The 24,570-nt window shown below is 42.3% G+C and overlaps 1 protein-coding gene across 3 annotated transcripts in view; it reads right to left on the reverse strand.

The window, feature by feature from the left end:
- fndc3a (fibronectin type III domain containing 3A) overlaps positions 1–24,570 on the reverse strand; it is a 45,461-nt gene that overhangs the window by 14,692 nt on the left and 6,199 nt on the right. The window contains exons 1-12 of one of the 3 annotated variants that reach the window (XM_035153764.2): positions 18,839–19,667; positions 15,834–15,909; positions 5,236–5,312; positions 4,894–5,128; positions 4,370–4,669; positions 3,418–3,476; positions 1,849–2,015; positions 1,697–1,756; positions 1,468–1,606; positions 711–764; positions 498–622; positions 130–304 (exon numbers count right to left, since the gene is read on the reverse strand). In XM_035153764.2, coding sequence (XP_035009655.1) covers positions 130–304; positions 498–622; positions 711–764; positions 1,468–1,606; positions 1,697–1,756; positions 1,849–2,015; positions 3,418–3,476; positions 4,370–4,669; positions 4,894–5,128; positions 5,236–5,312; positions 15,834–15,909; positions 18,839–18,850 — 1,479 coding nt within the window. In that variant the 5' untranslated portion in view covers positions 18,851–19,667. Of the gene's footprint in view, positions 1–129; positions 305–497; positions 623–710; positions 765–1,467; positions 1,607–1,696; positions 1,757–1,848; positions 2,016–3,417; positions 3,477–4,369; positions 4,670–4,893; positions 5,129–5,235; positions 5,313–15,833; positions 15,910–18,326; positions 18,518–18,838; positions 19,668–24,570 lie in introns of those variants that run through there. The other 2 variants (XM_035153761.2, XM_035153763.2) reach the window with 2 other exon arrangements.

Below are 24,570 nucleotides of genomic sequence, written 5' to 3' on the forward strand. Positions count from 1 at the left end.
TTCAACTGCAGAAAGCACTTTACACAGAGCGGAAACAATACGTTTAGTATTTTGCAGATGTTGCCAAGTCATTTGTGCATTTCAATCCGTTTTTTTAAACTTGTAAGAAACAAACTATGCAAGACATACCGAGCCTTCCTCCTCCATCTCCAATATATAGTAGATGTCATCCTCCTTTGGCGAGCTGGTGGGTCTCTGCCACTTCAGACACAGCCAGGTCACCCCCGCCTTCTCCAGCTCTGGAGGGAAGGGTGGCAATGGCACACTGCATGAAGTGAACAGGTCCACCACTTCACTGAACTCGCTGGGGACGGCAGAGAGAGAGAGAGAGAGCGAGAGACAGAGGATGGGAGAGAATGGGAGAAAAGAGACAGGAGAGACAGAGTGAGAGAGAGACACACACACAGATGGAGACAACGAATGGAAGGAACGGTAACAGAAAAATGGACAAAATGGGGGATCCAGGGAGTAAACTAGTAGCGGGGGGGGGCGCCTACCTTCCTCCCATGTCGTTTTTGGCTGCGAGGCAGAAAGAGTATCTGGAAGCCGGTGAAAGCTTGGTCACTCTGTACTGCTTCTGAGGTCCATAGTAGCACTGTTCATAAATCCCAGTGCCCTTCCCCTTCAGAGAGAAAGTCTTTAGTTTAACTCGAAATAGAAAAAAAGAGTTTCGTTCTATGTTTTTTTTCGTGATAAATAAAGAAAATTACCTCATCCCATTGAAGAATGTAGTTTTGGATTTTGGAACCATTGTCACATGGAGCCTGAACATAAACCGTGAACAGGTGGATCAGATAAATATACAAACAACATGCATTCAGAGTGAAACGTCTTGTAAGAAGTCTTATTTCAAAATCTGATGCTAAATATTTCCTATAACTGCGACTCATCTCTGTGAAACCACTTTCACTTTACTGCTTGCAACTTTGTGACTTAAATGGAGCCAAACTGACGGGGATCTTAGCAACAGTTGTCAAGGAAGGGGATATTTATCTCCGCCAAGGTGGTTATGGTTTGTTTGTTGGTTGGTTGGTTGGTTGGTTGGTTGATTTGTTTGTCAGCATGATTAAAGCAAAAACTTCGGAAACTGAAACTTGGTGGGTGGAAGGATGGGAAATGGGCTTTTTTTTTTTTATTGCGAGATTTGGGCCGTTTTTGTGGTTTTCCCAGGAAATTCAGGGACCTTGATTAAAAAAAAACTAAAAAAAACCCAGACATATTTGGGGGACTGGTAACAATGACTGCCAATTGATGCCGATCCAAATCAAAAATCGCGATCTAGTAAATTCAAATGTGGTTTCATAAAGAGGGCTGTTGGGCCTCGATGAAGATATGCACTTTACTGTGTAAAGTACATCTTGTAAACCTACTTCATGTTTTTTACTCTTAGTAAAACGGTACTTTGATGTCAAATAAATGCCTGAATAAAAGTCCTGAATCCATTTATCATGTCCCCCCTGTTTTTACCTTCCACTGGAGAACGAGTGTGTTCTTGGTCCCACTGGCCTTCCTGGGAGGATTGGGAGGTTCCGGCTCACAGCTTGAAGTGGTGAAGCTCACAGCCTCCGACGGGCTTCCCTGTAAACAGTTGCACATGGCCTGCACCCTGAGGGAAGGAGAAGAAGGTAGTTGCAAAATGTTCCTCTGTGAATTAACACTGTAGTTAAAACCAAGGCAGCTGGAGGGCGAGGCCAACCTGACGTGATAGTCTGTAGCTGGTCGAAGGTCTTCTAAAGTTGCACTTATTTCTTCCCCACTGCATTGGAAGAAGAAACAGAAACATCTTTAAGTTGGTGTTGAACTTCATGGCATCCTACCGCTTGTGCTCATCCTACTGCTTGTGCTCACCAATACATGCTCTTGTATTTCCCATCTTTGCCGCTAAACGAGATGGAGACTTCGTAGCTGAGGGCCTCCGGAGGGCTGCAGTCGTCCTCCGCACTGCTGCTGTCGCTCTCTGGCCTGGAGGGCGCACTCCAGCTCACTACCACTCCTCTGGCCTGGATGTCTGACACCTATCATGTAAAAGTGGATCATTATCAAGTCTATGTAACACTTAGACTGTGTGTCTATCAAACCAAGTCATGGAAAGAAAGATCGTATTCCTCCAGCTGCAAAATCTGCCACACTTTTCCTACACTAAACCCAAAGGGCCATGTCAGGTCAATATTAATGTTTCAGGTTTCTAATTCTTATTTTTAAATATCTAAAAATATCACAAAAATCCAACTGCTTGCAAATAACAGAGGATCAAAATATTCCAGCTGATGCAACTTCTAGAGTTTTGCGCACTTGGTGGGGTTGTGCTGAGCAATCCTAGGATTTTTTATTCTGTTTTGAGGAGGTTTAAAAATAGCCTGAGCTACGCTGCAGGGGGGATTCATATGTGGAAGAACTCAATCAGGTCAAGTCTGCACCTCCTCCTCCCCTCTGCCCTAGGGAGAGGGAAGAAGGTGCTGCCCTGGTAAAGAGGGCCTTACGACTTCACTTCCTACAGTTCAATTGTAAGACCTTTAACAAACCAACGTGGCAGAGAGAATGACTTTCCATTGAAGCAGAACCTTCCGTGTATTAGACGTCCACCCTTAACCGTAACCATCAAGTCTTCAATAGACTTGTTTTTCTAGTTTTACAAGGTGGTCTGACCTTCCTGACTGTGTGTGACAAATCCATCTTATATTAGGTCAAGGATATTCTATTTCCAATTGTACTGCTTCCCACTCGGCGGCTGGTGAAACAGCAATTTCATTTATGTACACGGCTGCTGCCATTAAAGGAGACATCTTCTTTTTCAGTATTTCTTTCCTTTAATGTGGCACATATGTTTCGATGGTCGATACTTCCTGGTAATTGTGACATCACGATGCCCCACATTTGCATAATGCATAGTTTTCTAACCATCGGAGAATGTACACCTTTTCAAGTAACAACACAAAGTAAAATTAGGAACCGAAATATAAGCATAATATGTGTCCTTCAAAACTATTTGAAAAGGTGTTTCAATGGTTATTTTAAAGAAGGAACTATCTTTTGCATTTATGTATATTCTTATATTGTATTTTGGGAATAAACAAATAGTGGTCTACGTGCCGCAAAGCACAAAGCAGATGTGACAGCTTAGAATGTGCTCAGTTAAAAGTCAGTGCTTCTTTCTAAGCAAAGCTCAGACCTTTTAGTAACTGCCAGCACAGTTGTTTAGAGGCAAATTTGGGAATAGGAATTCCCACATGGATGCTAGTCAGCAGGACTGACTCCATTAGCAGGTTGTCAGCAAGAATTCATCATGGATGTTAATAGAATGTTTAATGATGCACTACATTTGCATCATTACAAGTTTTCATGAACGCAGCACTAATAGTCACATAAAATCATGCAAATTACATTAATTAGATGAAAGAAGGCGAATTGAATACTAACCACTGGTTTACTGATGGTGCTGAGCAGTGCCTGCAGGGCCTGGGCTTCCTTGTCCAGCTCTGAGAAGAGAAACAAACAGAAATGTTGACAGCAAATAAAACCCTGTTTATGAAATGAAGACAAAATTAATCATTTTGAAAAGAAATACTTCAGACATGTGACAAGCCACGTCAGCTATAGATAATACTGACTTAGTCTTTGGTTATAATTATATCTGCTTTATATTGTGAGCACTTTAAAAGCCGTTGCGTTACTTTAACACCTGTACACATGTAGTGTGGTAACTGGTGTTACTTTGCACCATCTATCCAAAATGTTATCTGGTGGTACATGTGAGAATACAGTATTTCAATGAACCTGTAGTGCAATGACAAATGTCAGTTGCTCTTAAATGAAGATTAGAAATTTCTTTCTAAATCCGTCGTTACAAATACTTTTTGAAAAAAGTTGTGGTAAGAAGTTCTCTGTTACCACCAACCTCAACGGACCTGATTCCAATGAATTGTGACTAAAAGAATGATGTGACAATAAGAGGGTTGAAGTCACAGATAATTGTTTTTTGATTTGTGTTTCATTTTACTGAAACTTCATCTACCTTCTTTAGGAATTATCAAAAGTAAGAAAGACAGTTAGGGTTCATGGTGGTATGTTTTTCACTTTACATTTTACACAATTTTTCCTCCTTAAATTTCTGCCATCTTCATGAGGTCATGAGGTGAAATATCCCCCCCACTCTCAAAATTGACAGTAATTCCTTAATTATGCACTGGTGTCGCCAGGAAGCAGTGTTAAATTCTGTGATTAATGAGCAGTCAGAGTTCTTGTAATCAAGAATAATGTTGGCCGTGTTGCTGATCCTTTGCTGCCACCGGCTGCTGCAGTTAATGAGGCAATTCTGTGTCAACCCAAACTATGAATTTTCACAAACCTCCACCCTTTAAAACATCCTTACCTCCCGACTCGCCATTTTTTCCTCTGCCTGCCGCCTTGTCAGGGCTGGCCACTGCATGACTGAGCTGCTCCTGCTCCACGTCCAGCCCTTTCCCTCCAACGCCATTGTGAATGTCCGCCGTGGGAGGGCTATTGCAAGACTTCTGCGGCGAAAGGGGAGGGCTGTCCTTCACCTGCCCTCCTCCTCCACATCCCTGACGGTCCTTCAGTTTCTTCTGCAGACGCTCGTATGTTTTGCTAGTTCTGTCGTCTCTGTGAACAAACGGCTGGCGTCCATGTTGGGAGTGAGAATCTGCAGAGACTGGAGGAACAAAATGACAAGACTTGTGAGTTTGTACGGACACAAACAGAAGCAGAAAAAAGCCAGAGCAAGAACCTGAAAATGGACACACAAATAAAACAGGCCAATAGTGAGGTAAAGTCACTATTATTGAGAAACTGAAGTCTTGCAAATGAGGTGGTGAGAACAAATAAAATACATCTTAATAGGACGATACAGTCCAATCACTGCCGGTTCCAACTCACCCTGCTCTGAGTAGATATGAGCTGGATGGTACTGGGAGTTGTATTGAGAACTCATGTCGCCCATGCCTGTGTACAGGTGGGGTGGTGGGGGCATCATGGCAGGATGCGGGATGAAGGCAGGCAGGTGGGCGTGGGGTGGAGGTGGAGGGTGGTGAAGAGGGGAGTGCCCCCCTGGGTGGAACTCTGGCTGCTGAGGTAAAACCAGAACCCGCCGCACTCCGTTCTCTTCTATGATCTAAGAGGGAACAGGCAAAGAGCACAGGATGCAGAAATCAAATAGAATCTGGGTTAAACAAGATGCCGGTCAGATACACTGGACCGGAGGTAGGGTAGAGTGAATACCTGTGAAACGTATCCAGGAGGCACATAGATTGGAGGCACTGAACCATTTGGAGACATCATGGGAACCTGAGCAGGACCTGAGTAGAAGCAGGAGGAAGAGAGATCAGTTTTCCCTGAGGTTAAACATCTGTTTCATCTGCGGTACATTTGACTGGAATTTCACCCCGACTCCGACCAGATTCATCAAAGCCCAAACCTGAGCTCCACAGAGGAAACATGTGTGTTCATACAAAACCCAATTTACAATCTACCTACACCAGAGAATGTCTCTCACATACAAATGCATAAACATGAAGTGAGCTTTGTTTATAACACCCACCAACATTAGAAAGTTTGGTTCACATGATGAGTATTTGCTTGAATAATTTCAGTTACAATACATTAAAGGCATCAGTTGGAAGTTTGGTACAGCAATTGACTCTAAATACTACAGTTCCAAGGCTGTTTACATAAGAAATATTTATATTTTCTTCATTCAAGTTTTATATATTTGGTTGTATTTGTGTTACCCTTGTATGTTTATTTTTTTTACAATAAAGTTTTTGATAATAACACCACAGTCCATAATTATCCCAGAAACACATATTTGAAGAATTAAGAGTTTATTAACAGTAGTACTGTGCATCCAAGCCATGATAAAGACTTTTAGTCACAGAGAGAAGACTTCTGCCTAGAAAAAAACTAATGATAACAACCCAGCTTGCCACATTTAGCATATGACACTTGGCAGGTTTTCACCCGCGCCACCCTAAAATGTTATCTCTGTAAGGGGGTGAAAATCCCCAAACAACCTGCCTTTTGAATGACTATTGCATTTTTTTAAATATCTGAGAAAGAAATGGCAGAAAAACACATTTAAAAAACTGGCAAATACAAGAAGACCACTTCACAAAAGTGCTGAGGAACAACAAAGTTTCCTGCGTGGCTCTGTTGTAGGGGCCAGTGCAGCAGCTTAGCTCAGCTCAGAGAAGTGACAACTCAGCAGAAAGAGAGAGGGACCTCTGTGCCAAGTTTGCACATTCACAGATTTCTCTTGTTACAAACCTAAGACATAAGCACCGTGTGCAGAACAACATGTGTCATGCAGGAGAACAAAAGAGATCCACAACACACACTGACCTCCCCGCAGCCTGCTTGAGGAAGAGTTTTCCTTCATTTTTTTTGTTAAAGTTGGTGTACGCAGAGAGGAGCTTCTAAATAAACGTCCATAATGGGCCTGGACTAAAGGAGCTGGCTTGTGCAATGAGTGACTGAAACCTCCCACTTCTAACCCTCAGCACCACCCCTTCAGGTGCTGAAGTCCAGACTCCACCTCTCAGGGGGAAACAGTAAGTGAGCGCTGGTGCGGACAGCAACCTAATTCACTGAAAGTTATAGATAATTTTCTGCTACACCTGACTCTTCAACTACAACAAACAAAAAAATAGAAGACAGAAGATGCACCCGCAATTTATCACACTCTCGTTCTCTTGGTTTAAAAATCATTGGGAACATACTGCATTAGTCTACCTGCTAATAAACTTCACTGGACAAGACAGATTGCAGGTACTGCTCTTAAACTGAAATCAAAAGGGCAAAGAGCCAGCAGAGTAATAGGCAGTGAGTCATTTCCCTACCTAGCTGTGAAATTCCCTCCCCTTTTTTATTCCCGCACTCAGGGAACACGGGAGAGCTCAGTCTGAATCAAGGCAGCCACACAGGCTCAGAACCCATTGATTTCAGATTACAATGTCATCTGAGTGGGAGTTCAAAGTGTGTATTGTTAGCTCCACTCACTTTTAAGACTAATAAAGACTGTCAAGCTAATAGGCAGGTGCTGCTGTGCACCGAAGTGATGACCGATTAAGGGGGACGTTCAAATGTAGCAACGTTTGCGCACGTGCATTCACTTCGCCATCATGTGCACCTGAGAGAACTCAATGCTGGTCACTGCAACGTGCCCAGCCAAAGAGGAATATAGCAATGTTATGCCAAAGTCTACCTGCCTGCAGAGGATGGTAATAGGTTTACGAATGTTTTGATGGGCCATTGACACTGTGAGAGAGACAGCACACGCAAATGGGGAGAAAAAGGATTCTGCACAATTCCAAAATTAAGTGGCAGCGCAAAACAGACATTTTCTATGTTATGTTAATATCAGATAATTATGAATAGGGCCTGACTGATGTGGGCAACAGATATTAGGGAGTAAAACACATGTAAAACAATAGCTTTCATATTGGCACGTATCGGGAAACGGTGATACCAATATGTCTGTGAAAGGCTCAAACCAGCCATTTTATCTGCCAGCTGATAAATTGGTCAGGCTCAAATTATGAAACATGTGGGACAAATAATACTATGTTTTTTTTTTTTATACTCAAACCAACCTTTCGCAGAGGAAGGTCAAAATGGTCTTTATCAATTCTGAAATAAGCTTTGACCTCCCAATGTGCAAATGAAGCTCCTGTTTCAGTTTGCTTAAAGGGCAGGTGCAGCCAATAACCTTGGATGAAAGGGGTATTGCTGGCGTTTTCCACGTGTTTTTAGCCACACAACATATGAATGGTCCCTCGGGCAACTCCGGTTATTGCAGCTGATGCTGACTAACTAGGAAATCTGATGAATCCCAATCTTTTTTACTCTCCACTACTATATATATCGCTGTTTTTCCACTTAGAATGAAAGGCATTGTGTGTTCTTACTTGGAGGACATAGGGAGAAGAGGACCAGCAGAAAGCATAGGGTGAGGGAGGTCACACAAACACACACACAGTCACGCAACCACACACACATCTAAGAGAGTGAGAAAGAGAAGGAAAAAGAGAGAAGAGAGGTTGGGCGGAGAATCGGGAAGGGGGGGACATCCACTCTTTTACATCAGACTGACGCACGAGTGCTGACAGAGATCAGATAGAAAAGGCCACATCCCTCTCCCCCTCCCCCTTCCCCTCCCCCCTTGAGTCAACTGGAGCATTGGTTGTGCTGACGTGGCTGTGGAGTACCAACCTTCCAGAGGAAGCAGCCACGGGAAAAACATCAGTCCTCCTCCACAAAACAGCAGGCTGCCACTGAGCCAAGAATAGCCACAAACAAGCTGCCCATTCTAGCAGTGTAAATAGAGGCTAGGTAACACTTTGGGAGCACCATCATCTCCTGTCAACATCACACAACCCCTGTTCGCCTCTCCGCCCCCCCTGGCAGGCCAACAGGATCTTAACTCATAACTGGTGCACTCGCTTTTGAGTCAAGTGGGGGCTGGAGGTTATGGCAGGGAGATGGGGATAATTGTTTGGGTTGGGTGAACAAGCAGGGGGAGAGACTCGTGAAAAGGACACATGTCCACACACAAAAACACACTCACACAGATGTGCGAGGGTGGTAAGACTCCCACCTGCTTCCTCTGCAAATGGATAGAGATCACAACAAAGAAAGATTTAAGTGGGACTTCACACAGGTCTTATAAGGCATACCGCAAATGGAGGGAACTTGGCAGCATCAATCCAAGCAAACTGCCAGCTTTAATCAGATGTACAAATAAACCCTCAATTAGATACGGAGAATAAAAAGAAGCGGGGAAGACAGGCTAGACAGCGGCTGGCTGGATTAAGATGAGAGCGGGGGGGGAGATGAAAAAGCACACAGCTGGAGAAGGCAGGAGTAAGACAGGCAGAAGGAGAGATGGTGTGGTGTCATATGGGAGCTCTCAATAAGCTGTGAATGGCAACATGATGAACTGTGAGCCTATAAAGATGGAGCAGGCTTGATTATTAATCAGAGCTAATAAATTGTCTCCATCCACATAAAGAATAGGCGAGGGAGGGCAAGCAGGTTGACTGACAGGGTTTCATAATTACAACCAAGCAAGGGAAACGGGCTGCATTAAATTACAGACAACAAGTTCCAAGATTAAAGCCTTAACCTTGATTTTTTTTTTTTTTGTGATGACTCCGTAGCAAATTGTTCTCTTTCTGCACGGCACATCCTTCTTGGAAGAAGGTAAGATCTTCCAGCAGTTAATTGGGTAGTAATTTGCAATAAGTGTAACATTCAATTAGTAGATTGTGGAGCCATGACGAGGCTGCCAGTCCAACCACCACCACCGATCCAGGCAGAACGAGGAGGGACGCAAAAGGGAAAAAGAGAAAACAGCCCGGCGCTATTGATCACTGTGCAAACCAGAGCCTGAGGGAGAAAGCTGTACAGTAAACAATGGAACAATTTAATTAGATTGGCTATTTTCTTTTTAGTTGTGAGAAAACTTTGTCTAAATTCCTGATATTTCAAGGCTCCTGCGTGGCTCTTATAATCCCAGCAGCGTGAGTGACGTTTTAGAGGAGGGGAGGAAATCAGTAACCTTCATGCCTAAGCTTATTACAGAACATCAGACGCTGCTGCTCTCAGCCAGACGGACCCAGAACAAGAGAAGAGCCATGACCACAGGGGCAGGGATTTTTTTTTTTCTGTTTCAATAACGAGTTATTTGGCTCAGTTCTGAACATGACGATAACACTCTCAAATGACTGTCTCCTGCTACAACACGATGTATACTTCACAAACCCAGTGGCGTTCGTGATTTTAAAGAAATTATACGATATGAGTGGGTATGAAATCACCCTGCGTTGGACTTTCCACCCCTGACTAAACTTGGCGAAAAAACAAAAAGGGTTTTTTTTTTGGAACAGCCCTCCCTCTCATCATCCTCTATGATCCTCTTTAGGCGCTCTCCCTCTCCCCTGGTATCAACGCAGCAATGGGAGAATGAGTCACAAGCTCAGTCATTCATAGAGCTACTCGCTGCAGAAGCTCTGAATGAACAGTGCCTGTGTGTGCGTCTACACTCACATGTTTGTGTACATGTCCTTGGAGTTGGGTACGGGGAGGGTGGCGAGTATAAAAATAATGTGCTAATGTGGCCATTGTGTCTGATGTTGGCAGCACAATTATGTGAACCATATGTCATGAGTTCTGTTTGGAAGACGGCACTGGGGGTGAGGAAACATGCAGCCATACCATAACTGTGCACATGGGGCTAGTCAGAATGGATATGATCATGCGAGCCCATGTAATTTTATGTGCTGTGTTCCCAGTTAAAATAATTGACTGACTGCACTGGAAGCACAATTTGTGCGCCACTTGTCCCCCAGTGGAAACCCACTGTTTCATGATGGGTATGAGTATATTATCTGTTCTCTCCCTTAAAAGACTATTCAACATGTATCTTGATATTTGGGCAAAGATAAAATTCTGGGATGGATCGATTAGGTGCCAAGGGATTCTATAGAATTCTATAAAAGCATTGCTTATCGTCAAATAGATATTTCATGAAAGATCAGGGAACACCAAGTATTTTCCTGTCAAACGTTTGTTTTTAAAATTAACGGGGCACTGCAAACCGTGTGGGTGTTGTCAGACATTTTAACTCACAGACAACGCTGCCCTGCTAAAGTTACTTTAACAAGTCTCGCACTGAACTTTCAAAAAGGTTTGAAGGCGCGATGCAGCACAGCAGCTTCAGTCAACCGATTCATAATTGTTTGTAGATACTGAACGTTTAGCTCCATCTATGAGTATCAATGTAAAAACGTCAAATACAGTGGTAGAGATTTCTAAAGGTAACTTCCAGTTGACGATACCAGTGTATCGACAGTATGGATACCAACTCACCACACAGTCAGATGTTCAACAGTGCACATCCTGCCTGCTCAGTTTCAGACACAGGGTACATGACAGCTCTAAGTCCCTCCGATAGAAAATAGACTGAGCATATCTGCTGCACTATCAGGAATGACATGAGGTATTTCACAGCTATGGTATCAGTGATGAGGGACAAGTAGGCAGATGAGCTGGCTGACCAACCAGTATCTAACAGGGAGAAAAGCCAGAGGACACTGGAACCAGGGCCACAAACTGAGCCAGGTGTATGCATGCAGACACACGCGCACACACAAGCAGTATTGAGCTTCCTGTTGAGATGCCAGAATGGCTGCCTCGTCTTTTGTGGGAGAAAGCACATCTCTATCAGGCTCAATAAACCCAGTGAAACTAGACGGTGCTGTCAGCCATCAACTAGAGACTGAATCATCCAAAGTGATGTGAATCACCGGCATGATAAGTCAGATAAAGAAGTGGATCTAATCAACCCAATGGGCCTGATGCAGACTTGCGTCATCAGTCACCAAGCCTATTAGGTGGTCCAATGCTTGGTGCCAGAGATATAGCCTTCAAATCTACAGTGGCAGATGCTGAGAAAGGCCGACCCTGGTTGAAGCTATGAGGGACTGTCCACTCACGTACAGAACTCCCATTATGGCAAGGAGGATAGCGAGCAAGAAGTTGCTTAATGGCCACTCTAATTAGCCGCCCTCCCTAAAGGCCCCTCCTCCAAGGCAGAGAGAGATATATATATATATATATATATATATATATATATATATATATATATATATATATATATATATATATATATATATATATATATATATGAAAAAGCCTCATAAACTGCATTTTACAAGAATGTCTCTTTCTATTAAACAGGCTGTCATGCACTAATACGAAGCTGTTACGCACATTAAACTGCTAAAAATACATGATTGAATAAACAAATTGTTGTGGGATGGAGCACATCCAGAAGGAAATGAATGTAAACCAGATCATCCTGGTTTTGTAACTGTGTCATGATGTACCTGTCAGTACATACTACATTTAAAAAGGTGAAAGCATGCATATGCACAACAGACAAGTGAACAGGGATAGTCTGTTGTTGCAAACACACAACAAATCAAACCAACCAACCACCACATGCGCATACATGCATGCATGCTCGCCCGCACGCACACTCTTCTTCCTCCCTCCTTGCACCGCAAGCGGTGAGTCATCCCTCTATTCACGTCACAGGGAGATGAGCGCACCCTGTGACAGGCCAGTTAGTAGCAGTCACACTGATCTATGTGGCACCTCTCAGCTCTTTGTTTCTCCTCTGATGGAGAGACTATGTATGCTCGCTCCCTATTAAGAGGGTTTACTCAGCTCGTAATGGGGGGCCGGTGTGGGAGCTCAGTCAGACAGGAGTAAGAAGAAGAGCCCCGGTGTGAGCAAGCGGTATGATGGCTTCTTGCCTGAGCAGCATCACTTTATATTTCTGCTTTGGCTCCTTTGTTAGCTAAACATGGATGCCTGAGGCCTATTGTCCTGTTGTTATTCATATACACATCACAAAGCACGGTCAAAGTCTGCAGACAAGAAATAATCAGAGTCTTCGACAGTGAGCACTAGTCTATACATGGGTCATTGGATTTATGCTAGAATGTTGAGCACCTGCCTGCTGCGAGTATCACACATTATTCACCCAAACCTTTTATTACACTGACATCCTTTATTTTTCTTTATCAGAAAATAAACAGTGGCTGTGAGCTCACAGAACGCGTCTGTGGAGTAAGCCATAAAATAAATTATTTTCAGATCAATGTTTTCCAGGGCAACTGCATTTGATCATAATCATTTAAAATTACGAGCAAACAGCTCTACCTCCTACAACTACTCCAGCTGTCTTCTGTTCACAATGTCAGCGACATGTTGGAGCCAGACGGCATTGTTGCCGTCACAAAGACAAACAGAATCACCAACAATCGAGGAAAAGGGAAATGACAGCCGTCAGGACAAATAAGAACGTGTAACACATCTTTACTCTAACACCATCGTTTACTCCCCCAACAACACACACTGTAATTACAGTATGTTTAATTTACATTGTGATGGTATATCAGGTCACAATTCATTTGTATCACCTGTCAAACAAAACAGGATATGCAGGAAAAACATAGGGTTGATTGAACACAAGAGTTTTAGATTCCTGGGGGGGAAATGTTGCTGTGAATAAAGTCAACGTTTGTTTACTTAAAAGAATGAAGGTGATGGTACATTTTGTGGATTTTCTGGAGTCTAGCAGCATTTTGCACTTCTGTTATTAGAGGTGTGGAAATTTCTCGATGCGAAGATGCTCCTCTTTGAAAGATTGAAAGCTGGTAGGTGGCGATAAAGTCTACGTCAACCTTCGGTCAAATACCAGAGAAGAACGCTGTGGTCCAAGTGAGAGTGGGCAAGGCAGATGTCTGTGAATGCCGGTAATGTGGAGCGATTATTTTTAAATGTAGTTGCACACTTGTAATTAGACCTATCACTTCTAACAAAACCGGTATAAACATTGTTGTTGACTAGGGTCGGGCCTTCAGTAAAACACGCTACACCCACACACATTAAGACAGCAGTGCAGAGAGGCCTCAGTGGAGCCAGTGAACCAGGTAAACTTAAGGTAACGTCAAACCCGAGCTGATGTCAGCTGGGTAAAAAGCAGAAAAAGTAGAGCAGCGATGCGCAGTCTGCAGCGTACTTGTTAAGCTAATAGCAATCTGTTATGGAGAAGATAAAACGAAAGCTGTTTTTATGTAGCCTCAGTCTGTTCATCTTAGTTTCCCATGAATATTAAAATTCTTGTAAACTAGCTATTGCAGCCCCTCGCCCGCCCCCTTCCCGTCTCTACCAGCTGTACCTGCAGACAGTGAATCACACCAGCAGCAAACGGAGGAGGACAGAGCACAGACTAATACTCACGGACGTCTGCATTCTTCATTCTTTCTAAACTCAACTCAGTATTTAGATGTCAGGAATATAACTTATCTTACAGGCATTTTAAATTTGTTTCCACTGAGATATTGCATGCAGGCTATAAAGTGATTTTGCTGATATAGAATTTACTGCTGCTGCTCTAGAAACATTAAGTTTAGTTAAACTGAAATCTAAAATCATTCTAATCCTGTTGTGAGTGAAAAAAAAAAAAATCATAAAAAAAAGGGGGTATGCATCAAGATGAGTCAATAATCATTTGAGAATCACACTAACGCTTTAAATCAGAATTTAATCGAATCGTGAGGTGCCTCGTGATTCACACCCCTGGTTGCTGTAGCAGCTGTACTATTCATATTATTGGCTGGAACCATATGATGCAATTATGTCATTAAGCAACCTGGAAGCTATGAGACATGACCAACATCCTGTTGTCATTTCAATAAAAATACATCAATGCTTTCTGGTCAACCCCTCCCCTCCTTTCTCACTGCAAACACCAGGGGAAAAAGAACGAGTGAATGTGGGTGAAGGTGACGCTGTATATTAGATTATACGTACACCAATTATTATTTTACACTTCACGATTCAAGATACGCAACACACACCTATATTTAAAAAAAAACACTGTAATAAAGTAATAAAAGAAAAGACTATTAACATAAAACAGAACACAGACACACACATGAACTAGAGTGCAAAGCTGCAAGCGGTAGCTTAATGAAGTAATAGTGACAGACCATTAAAATACATATTTAAGGTGCTAATGTTATCAGTGTTTCTTCTAGGAGTTGTTTTTTTTAGCAGCGGGAGCACCCTACCCCCTCCTGAATGAGACACTGTGCCAGTCAACAAGTGACTCTGCTCCTCTCTTATCACCCACACGCAGGACCCATCTCCACAATAACCCACTGAACTCACTTCCCTGTTCCTGGATGAACATCGTCAATGTGTAAAGTTGTATCAATTACATTAATTACTTCACATGATCAAACTTGTATAACCGGTGTGACGGTAAACATCTTGAATCTTGGTAACATGTGAAGAGTTGTCGGATTCGAACAACTTATTGCACTGAACATAAGTTTTATAATCTTTATATGTGATTTTGCTTGATTGTTGATTTGCGTATTATGTGATATACATCAATATTAGGAAAAAGTGATGTTCACCTCAACTGTATGACCCATCTCTATATATTTTCTATATTTACTGTATTAATGAATATCTCCGCTTTCCATAGATGACAGGGTACAAGTTAAATAGTAAGCATTTGGAACGAGCCACACATTATACAGGAGATCTGTGAAGATTGCTGCCAGGGGGGGGGGGCTGCTTGTCTTACCGTCACAATGCCCGGAAACTATATATGTGCGTCTCCTCTCATTGAAGTTCTTTCTGCTTTGTGAAGAGGTTTGCCTACTGAATACAGTGTTCCTCATTTCACAGTCTTCATATTGGGGACATGCCCTTGAATGAAACTTTGATAAAACTATTTCATTCGTTTCTTTCTTTTGTGTTTGCAATATGACTCACAATTTTAGAGGGAGTGGTCATTTTTGCATTTCATTTTCAATGCAAAATAAAATGATGCGAGTTAGATTTTTACATGAGTCTGTGCCATGCAAGCTTCTCTAATTCTCTAAAGAGTAATGGCATCTCTTTCACATCACAAAACTTAATTCATAGCTGTGACATAACTTCTTTTGTATATAATGCAACTCCTGAATTTGGCTATGTTGTTATTTTTGTAATTTTTCCACTGTAAAAAACTGAAATGCTTAAACCAATGACCAATAAATATTTAAAAATGTTGTGGGAACAGCGCACACACATGATTATATAAACTTGTAAAGATATATATAAATTCGGGAGTTATTGAATGAACATGGGTGCAAACATACATCAGATTTTGTGATCCACTGATCTTTTTACAACTGGATCATGAGACAACATGCATTTAAATCAAGAATATAACGACAGAGTAGCTTTCTCACCTGTGATACACTGAAACTGACCATCTTCTCGTCGAATAGTGAAGGCCTCACCTGGGTTTACCTGCACCAGGATTACCTGTGGAAAAACAAAGAGACGTTCAATTTGACAATATAAGTTCATTCCTTCTGAGGAGAGAGACAGAGAGAGAGAGAGAGAGAGAGAGAGAGAGAGAGAGAATGTGACAACTTGAACAGAAACAACTTCCACACAACTTCTCCAAAACCTGATAGTGACCACAGCAACCAGTAAACACCACATAGGGAATGCGTGTTTCTGCAAATGCAACCACTGTATATAAAGATGGTCAATTTGTGGATAGTGGGAGGAAGTGGAGACGTATTGTCCATCTTCATATACAATCTAAATATGACAACGTTATTTGTGTAAATATTCCCTATTGGCCCTTTAAAACTGAAGCCTCGTTAGTACATGGATAATTACATGTTAGCAAATTTCCTCCACAGCTATAGTGTGAATAAAAGCAGCATCATTCCTTAGAGAAACACCCAGTTCATCTTAACAGTAGTCTGCGTTGCACTGACGGTGTTAAAACACTGACAATACAGTCACCAGAAAGTAGTACGAGGAAAAAATTGCTTTCCATCCATCATTTGGAGCCTTTCTGCAATGATGTGTAGGTGACGCAGGCAGAGGCAGGTACAAGCAGCAGAAATATTACAGTATCAATAACAACCAAAACTCACAAAGCTGTCTGCTCTTGCTACAAGTGCTTCAACATGCTTGAAATATGTGCGGCAGACTGTGCAGCTGGAGGGATAAACAGGAATTAAACTGAAAAATCAGCAGATAGATTTTTTCATATGGGAGACTTAATGGGAATACCAATAATCTCTGAGATACCTGGATAATTGAATCTATGAATAGTAGTGTAAATACATGCATGTCTGAGAGGGGGTGTTTAATACGACACAATTTCAGGATCAATCGATAATAGATTGTGAAGAAGTCTCATAATAAATTTAATGTAAGATCAAATATGTATTATCAATTACTTTTGGTCATGTAAATCACACTACGGAACTGATGAATGGTTTAAATGAGCCAATAAATGGAACAAGATGAGAAATGGGGGAAAATAGTCCATTTGGGATATAACCATTGTATACAGGTAATATAGTAATACAGTTAATGGTTTAAAAAAACAACCTCAAACCTCAACCCATGGGATTTTGGTTTTGTTGTTTTCCACAACAATAAAACAGCTGCACAGTTTTAAATGAATCTCATAAAGAGGGATAAATCCGAACTGACACTTGACGTAAACATACTTTTATCTTTTCCAAACGTAATTAGTGACACAAGTCTGTAAGCTGTATTTAATGTGTATATTCCAGGAACATTGAACAGATGTTGCCTAAAGGCAGCAAAAGATGCGAATTCAGTCGTCTTTTAAAAAGGGCAAAAAAAGAAAAAAACTATTTGCCTGCAAGTTTTAAATAATTGATTGTGTTTATAACATTTAACACAATTTAGAGTTTTTAATACTATCTCAACTGAATAATGACTTCAAACTTGACAGTTTTTGCTTATACCTGATGTTTATTTACAGAAAAAAAAAAATCGGTCCTCTTTAGTTATTGGGCTAAACATGCATATAAAAGCTTCAACCATTAACCTTAATCCTCTAAACCTAATGATTATGGATTCAAAGTCAGTAACCTGTATATTCCAGGAACATTCAACAGCTGTTGGCTACAGACAAAACAAGCAAACCCCAGGCAGCAAATGACAGCAAAAAAAAGGTCAATATGTCAAATTAAAATTGTCAAAGGAATCATGTTTGAGAGGTCGACTGTTTCTGTCCATACCTGATATTAATGTGCAGGAAAAAATAACCTAAACTTTCTAAACCAAGTAACTATTACTACAAAAGTCTGTAATCCTTTGACACTGAGACTAATTGTTATGTTTTGCTGTTTTAGAAAAAGGTTTAAATCACATTTTTTTGCTGGAAAACCATAGTATTGCTTGGGAAGATATTTTAACTGAAAACTGTGAAAGGAATCATGATTAAAAACTTGACAATTTGTGCTCATATCTAGTATTGGAGTACAGAAATAAACTGCCTCTAGTTACCAGACTGTACATGCATTTTTAAGCTAAAACCATTAACCTAAACTAACCCTAACCCCTTAACTATTTTTATCTCACACCATTCAGAGAGTTCGTCGCTGCTACCGAACACCTGCTTCTTTAATCATTACAACCCACCCGAGCTTCAGAACTGAATAAGAGGAAGCCTCATGAAAAACGTCCAACTTTTCAAACCATTAAACGCCTCTCACAATGACACCCGTTTTAATAATGAGCAAATAACATGAAAATTATAAAACAGACCTGGAGACAAACACTTTATCAACCAGTCAGATGATGTCAATGAAAATCCTCCTAATCATCTCCAATCCATCAGTTTCCTCAACCTGATAAAACGCCAAGAGAACCCACGTATAATGTGTGTGAGCGCCGGTTACCTCGCTCTTGTGGAAGTCGCCGTCATAGAATCTACACTCCCCCGGCACGGGGCTTTGGACACGGCTTGCTTCAAGCACAGAAATCATCAGCACCTCCATCTCTGACACTGCTCCCATTCATGTGCTCGGCAGGGAGAGGAAAGAGCCCTTTGACTGCCACACACAGAAGCTCATATGTTCATACACACCCACACAAGCAGCGTCAGCAGCAAGTGTAGATGGTGGTGGTGGTGGGGGAGGGCTGGAAGGGGGTGGGGGTGTTCAGGGGCAAGGGAGGTCTGATTGAATCAAAGTCTCGGCACTTCACAGTCGGGTGCGTGTATACGTTTGTTGTCCACCACCTTCAGTGTGAGGAAAACACCCTTCCCTAAATTTATTTCTCTCTTTTCCAATCTGATCTTTATGGTGAAAGTTACATTCAAAATATACACATGACACAGTGCCATTCACTGCATGTTAATGAAATCAAAAGGAAGGAAATCTTGCTTGCAAAAGATCCGACTGCTACTTACTGTTGCCCGCATTGCTTGTTCTCATTCAGGCGTCGCTATTCACGCAGTCACAGCAAAAGAAAATGATGCTCCAGGGTCTACCAGACCCTCCACCACTTTAACCAACCCTCATGAGAAATCACATGACCGGCGTAGCTAACACATCTGGCTGGGCTGATCCTTTACACCCTCCGCTTCCGTCAACTCTCGTGCAAAATCCAGGAAGAAGCTGGCAAGAGGCGTGGAGTGCAGCAGGAGCTTTGTAAGCAGATGGGGCTCGGTCTCTTGTGCTGGATGTAGCCTTCACAGAAAGTGTGGCGTGAATCTCATGTTTGCTTCGCCTGGTTCAGCCTCATCTGCTCCATAGCGGCACTCTCTGCAGCAGGCGGCTCGCTCACTCTATCCTCTAGCTCCGGTGCTGCCTCCCCACCGTCAGTATCCACAGCAACCCCTTCAACAAATAAGCCACGGCGATGTCCGCACCAAACCTTCAGAGAAGGCACTGAAACCTTATCAGCAGTGGCCACTCTCCGGAAAAAAGGAGGCGAATGGACCAAGGAAAACAGGACCAAAAAGGAGAAGGACTTTGGATGATGCCTCAGTTTGCTTCTTGCCTCAGTCACTGACTGTGTGCCGGTGCCAGCTCTGTTAATGCCTGCTGTGCTCCTTAATGCTTAATTTCAATAGCATTCCATCAGGGTGTGATCATAGCACAGCTGAGCCGGCAATGGTATAAGGGTTCCATAGCGTGGGGAGTCCTTTGTTCTGCCTTTTTTCAAAACAACAACAATGGCGTGAGGGAGCAGAGCGACCCACGCAGCTTCTGAGGCTGACATACACGACTACGCTACAGTCCCTCCCTCCTTCCTTTTCTCTCCCTCCCCCTCATACTCTCCCCTGGCTCTCTCTCCCATTCACAGAGCGACATGCCATACACCCTCTCTTAATACTCCGATCGATGCGAGAGGAGATGAGGTTGTGGGAGTTCAATTGCGGAGCTCCAATGCTGCCGACAATTGCAGCCTCGAGTTCTCCACCGTCTCCAAAGATCACAAAGCAGCCCGCTGACAGTCAAAACAGAGACACTATTTGTGCAGCGACACAATAAACAGGGCTTCTGTAACATCTGTCCTCATTCATTTTAACAAATGGTCCTTAAAGCGACAGCGTTGATCACTCGATCAGCATGTGCCAAGTTAACAGATACTGTGCATCACTGATACTACTGCGCAGGGGGTACATCAAAATCCTCCACAATATGAAAACCTTCTGTTTAATTCATTCTGTAAAATGATTGAAGCTGAATTTAAGGATTCTGATGAATATGGCGAGGAGAAGAAAAGATCAGGTGCCAAAATACACGAGGGTTCTGAAGTGAACTGTATTTTATAAAAATGCAAAGTAAATGTTAACAATTTTACATTGATCCAATCAACAATCAATTGTTTTGATTATGTTGGACTCGTGAATTAAGGATTTTTTTAAACAACTACAGACCAGAAGTTATAGATTAAAGCACCTATATCTATATCCAATACCTGTGGCAAAATTTCAGTGTGTCCAAAACGAGAGTGGAGAGGTGCTGTCGAAGTCGATAGTGACGGACAGTTCAGATAGCATTCAGCAAATGAACAACAAAACCCACTAAAATATACAAAACCCACTAAAATACACAAAACAAGAAGCCCCATGCTGTGGCTTTGGAAGAGAAAGCACCTTTTTCTAATTACTTGCTCTCATTTCTCCTCATACTTACTGCAACAATGGAGGCTGGTATTTAAGAAAAATTTGCATAAACAGTCTGGTACTGAAATGGGGTCTTGGCCAAAATGTTCAGATTTGTCTCCTTTTAAAAAGTTACTGCTACATAATGGGTTTGCTGTATTGTGCTGTGATAGTTGTTTTGGATTAAGAATATGGACAACCAAAAAAAGATAGTGAAGCATGTTCATACATTTTACTGGTAACACTGTCTTCACTGTTTCTCTTTAATAAGAATTGACTCAAAATGTTACAAAACATATTGTATAGACATAGAGAAAAACATAATTGCCAGGAAAATGTGCCACAATGAAAAATAAGCAAATTTTGAGATTAGTCAGGTTCCTCTTCTGATAACTCCACTTGCCTGAGGCAACTGTCAGTCACAGTTAACCTTACACCACATTTTCAGACAGACACTTGCTCAGTGCTAAAACAGTTCAAGGGCCTGCGTTGGTGCGAGTGTGTTGTTTCATGTACCAGTGACACAGTGAAATAGCAACCGCTGAGTCCAGTTGAGGGAACAGGCTTGCTTGCCACTCGCATACGTGTGATTGGTCAACACGGTGCCTTTACACATGACATCACACTGCGTTGCAGCAAAAGCTGAACCAGGTTGGACTTTTTTTTTGCCAAGTGCCGCAGCACTGGAAAGACTTGGAAACATTGCCAGGATACTGCAAAGGTTACTTTTCGCACAGATGACTAAGCACTGCAACGTGCGATGTTTTCCTGGTCACATTCTCAACAAAGATGATCTTTTGAGCAGAGCACCGGATGGAGGTATTCGTGCATTAAGAGAACAGGAACATCGAAAATCACCTGCACTTCTACAAATTTATAGGACGGGATGTTTATATCTCTTGTTCCCACCACTGTAAAGATTTATGTCCATGCGGGAGCCATGTGCAAAGAGATTGCAGATCAATTAGTACACACTGTCACACAGGTGGCCACTGCTGTGTTTTATTACCCAGGAGAATGGATCCACTGTGTGTGTTCATGGCTGTTAGCTCTGACATTTCTTGGCCGTTGGTGACTCAGAGTTCAGGTTTCTCACTATTTGTTCCTCTTAATTGTTTACTGTGCGTTGATGTGATACAGCAGCTGCGTGGACAGGAAACTGGAGGCAAATGACGGAGAAAATCCTGCCACTGTCGGAACTAGCCAGGCACTAACGCAGTCTCCCCGCAGCTGATGGCATATGCTTAACTATAACAATTTGATGATCCTCTCCCCACCAGATTCTCTTGGAAATATTGCATGATGGGATAGCAGGATAGAAACAGGCAGGGACGTCCATGTAAATATTAATTATCTTTTTAGCAATATTAATTCACAGAGGAGATAATCTGTTATTTGTATTAATCCGAGCAAACCACAAAATGTTATCTAAGCACATACTCAGAGTCTGGGTGCACGGTTTCGATTACTGTCCTGCTTAATACCAGTCAGCATCCAAATAAATAAGGATTTTACTCAAGCCTTATTTCTTTCTTCTCTGTGGACTTTGATTTCTTTCGTCTGATGCCAACATCGCCAGGCTTCACAGTGGAGCTGGTGCAAGAGGTGATGGACTGAGGTGGTCCTGACACAGAGCTCTCCACTACAGCTGATCTATTAATTTTTGTCAAAGCAGACCACAGTATCTTTTGCCTCAGGCCTTTGGCAAACTTCACATGAATTTCTGCAACCTCCGGACATGCTGTCATGTGCTTTTCTTCTCTTCAGGAGCACCTTCCATCTGGCTCCTCTACCGCAGAGACAAGACTTGTGAAGTGCTGCACTTGGTGTAACTGTTCCAGAGCGATCTCTCATCAAAGTGAGGACACTTTGTACTCGTGTTAAGAGTCGTCCTTGGGTTCCAGGTCAGCTTCCTGGCTACGGTTCTTGTTTGGTTAGTCAACGTGCTCGAGGCAAAGTCCAGGTAGTCTTGCATTTTAGTCATTTTTTAGTGATGATGTCTTATGTGCTCCTCTTGGATATACATGTATAAATATACACACTTGGATAAATGTTGATATTTGATGGTTTTTAGCTTTCAGCAGAATATGTTGATCACCTGCAATATTGGTTTCTGTAAAGCTGTTTTCAGACATGAACTCTGGAAAATGTGGGTCAGGACGTTTGTGTTGTCACATACAGTCTCTCGAGAACATTTCAGGAGAACGTCCGGAATTCAGTCCATGTCTGAAAGCAGATTAAATGTTTCAATAGGCCATTCAGTCAGAAATGAATGGTAACTGAGTGGTGCTCAGATCGATAAACTGATTTACTTGGACAGCACTTGTATCTATTCTGTAAATTTGTATGGTTTGTCTCACTGGCTTAGAAGAAAGTGTCCTAAACACTGCTGAGTCACGCTCTGTCCACCTCCTCACAATAGCTGACAAATAGTGGGCTCACCCCCATCTTCACAGATGAATCAGTGGCTGACGAGGAGAGAAAATGAGTGGGCTGCATTTTTGTCACAACATCTCAGGCCCTCTGGCAACTTATAAGGGGCACGGGTCCAGGGCCCTGTCTCCTGTGTCTGGCTATAGCTTACAAGGCCAGCACGAAAGACGGCTGAGTCGGGAGTGAGGTCTCACTATCCCACAGTAACATTAGCCCACGCATGGCACGAAGCCACAAGCAGACCACACACTCATGGCTGTGTGCTCCCTGTTCAATTCATGTTGTTACTATTCATTGCCGGGTGTTCTCACACACGACCGGAGTAAACATCAGATCTATAAATCCCACAGAAGACTTCAAATCTGGCAGGAATAAGAACATGTCAGAATAAAGAAGTACTTCGTTAACTTTTTATATTTTGTCATTATACATATTTCCCCAAAAGGTTTGACGTTTCCTATTAAAATGTTTCTTACTGAAACTGCTAAGCAGCAAGCCTGTACCAAGGAGCAGTGCTTTCCAATTGAGCATTTATACTAAAGGCTTATCGAATATTTTTTTCTCCAAAGTGTTTTTATCACTTACACGCTGTCAGGTTACAGACACAGACTTTAAAACCCTCAAAGCAGTGGAACATAAAAACACAAGCACAAAGAGCACAGGAACATTAAATGACAGGTCTAATGAAAAGCAGTAATGAACAAAATGGAAGAATATATACATAACCATCAGCGCAGACAACAGCTAAGTACATAAGCCATTAGCGAGGCTTAAACATTGACAGAAACAGACTGATTCATCTGTTACCAATTTAGCTTCAAACCAAATGGCAAGAGCAGGAAGAACTTCGGGATGAGAGGGGCTTAAATGGATGGAAGCAGTGAATCATACTGTACCCAAAGTCATCTCTAAAAAGGAATCATCTCAGGTAATGACCCCAAGACAACAGCTTCCTCTGTGACTCAGAATAATTGGTCCAACAGAGCGTTAATATCAAGCCGAGACCGGGATAGAGAAACAGAGAACAAAGAATGAGGTGTCCTTGTAGCTTCTCCACCTAAAAAGGTCAAAATCAGAGGGGTCAGACATCGCTGTGAATCCTCTTCACTGTCACCGCAGCCCCGCCTCGCTCTGTCAGGGCCCACGCAGACCCCTCCAGTGGTTCCTGCTCCTCACTCTGCAGCTGTCATGATATTTACACACCTCCTCAGACACACAGCGCACACACAAGCTACATCTTAGTCGAAGGAACGCTTAAACCACAAACGCAAAAAAGATGTGCATCAAGCTTTTTTTGCCTCGGAGGTGATCTTGAGTCAGACCGAAACGATTAAAAAAGGTACTAAAACCTTCCAATAAGCAAACTAATATAGCTTAAAGATTAACAGAAATCAAAAGGTTAATATTCATTTCAGAACCAAAGATCAATCAATACAGATGTCAGAAACCTAGTTAGTCCTAGTCTCTGTGCTCCCGAGACTCTGGTATATGCGCTTGTTTATGAGCCACCACACCTCTTCTAAAAAATTAATGAATACCAAACAGGAGACATCAGTCTTAACCTTGCAAACCCTGGCAATCAAATTATCAATCTC

Source organism: Hippoglossus stenolepis, chromosome 4 (assembly GCF_022539355.2).
Source record: "Hippoglossus stenolepis isolate QCI-W04-F060 chromosome 4, HSTE1.2, whole genome shotgun sequence".
Taxonomy (NCBI): Eukaryota; Metazoa; Chordata; class Actinopteri; order Pleuronectiformes; family Pleuronectidae; genus Hippoglossus; species Hippoglossus stenolepis.